The sequence below is a fragment of the Rhincodon typus genome, chromosome 35 (assembly GCF_021869965.1).
Source record: "Rhincodon typus isolate 14 chromosome 35, sRhiTyp1.1, whole genome shotgun sequence".
Classification (NCBI taxonomy): Eukaryota; Metazoa; Chordata; class Chondrichthyes; order Orectolobiformes; family Rhincodontidae; genus Rhincodon; species Rhincodon typus.
This window is the reverse complement of record NC_063366.1, coordinates 13,127,076-13,128,152: the sequence shown is the minus strand read 5'-3', so window position 1 is coordinate 13,128,152 and position 1,077 is coordinate 13,127,076. Positions and strand designations below refer to the sequence as shown.

Here is a 1,077-nt window from a genome sequence, read left to right as displayed (position 1 = left end):
AAACACCCTTTTGGGTGTAGAAGTGCTTCCTAACATCTCTCCTGAACGGTCTGGCCCTGATTCCCAGACTACGTCCCCTAGTTCTAGAATTCCCCAGCCAGTGGAAATAGTTGACATTTATCTGACCCATCCTTCCCTGTTAACGTCTTAAAGGTTTTGATCAGGTCACTCCTAGAGAAAACGGGCCTAATTTGTATAATCTCTCATCCTCTCTGAAGCCCAGGCATAATTCTCACGAATCCACACCATACCCCCTCTGAAGACAACATACCCATAATAGCGGGCGGGGGGGGGGGGTGGGACAAAATTCCTTCACCTTCCCGGGCAAGCAGACTCCCCAGTTAGTGCCTGCAATGGAATGCTGTCAGCACTCCTAGACCCCCGCAGAAAGGAGGGGTCTGGGATGGGTGATCGCTTGTGGGCGATGCCTACCTTCAGGTGGAGGTGAACCTGGCAGTGCTGGTTAATCACGGCGACCGCGCATCCCGCTGGCACAGCCTCCCCGGGGATCAGCAGCTCCACGGAGCCCGAGCGAGACAGCGTTCGGAGGGGGCCGAGGAAGGGCACCAGCCTGTCCCGCGCACTCTGCTCACAGCAGACGTACACTGCGGGGGAAAGAGAGAGAGAGACATGCACACACAGAGGGAGCTGTGGTCAACGTAGAGAATCACCCCCTGGGGGTGGGGTAGATCCGGCGATACCGCTGCCATCCAGCACCGCCCCACCCCCACCCAACCCTCATAACCGCTGGGGTAGCATTCAGTTGTGCCAGCGTGCTGGGGCATGGGATGAGACCAGTTAGGTGTTCACTTTTGACCAGCATGGGCTCGATGGGCTGAAGGGCCATTTGCAACAGACAGCAAGCCCCAACCCCAATCCAGGATGCACCAGCTTCCATACGGTGTTCCCCACGCTCGCCCCCCACCCAATGACTGTCCCCAGTTTTACTGAGCTGGGACACCTCCCACCCTGGGGAGGGTTGCAGCTCCCCAATAGTACCCCAACCGTGTCCTCGCTCAGTGACTGTCTGTACTCATGTTGTGCCCGGTACACCGCTTCCCCAATCCCTCCCCCCCC

The 1,077-nt window shown here is 58.0% G+C and overlaps 1 protein-coding gene across 1 annotated transcript in view; it reads right to left on the bottom strand.

Annotated features, from left to right (window-relative positions):
- Positions 1-312: 312 nt before the first annotated feature.
- Positions 313-1,077, bottom strand: part of vars2 (valyl-tRNA synthetase 2, mitochondrial) — a 23,765-nt gene continuing 23,000 nt past the window's right edge. Inside the window, exon 18 of the mRNA XM_048616519.1 lies at positions 313-605. Coding sequence (XP_048472476.1) covers positions 313-605 — 293 coding nt within the window. The remainder of the gene's footprint in view (positions 606-1,077) is intronic.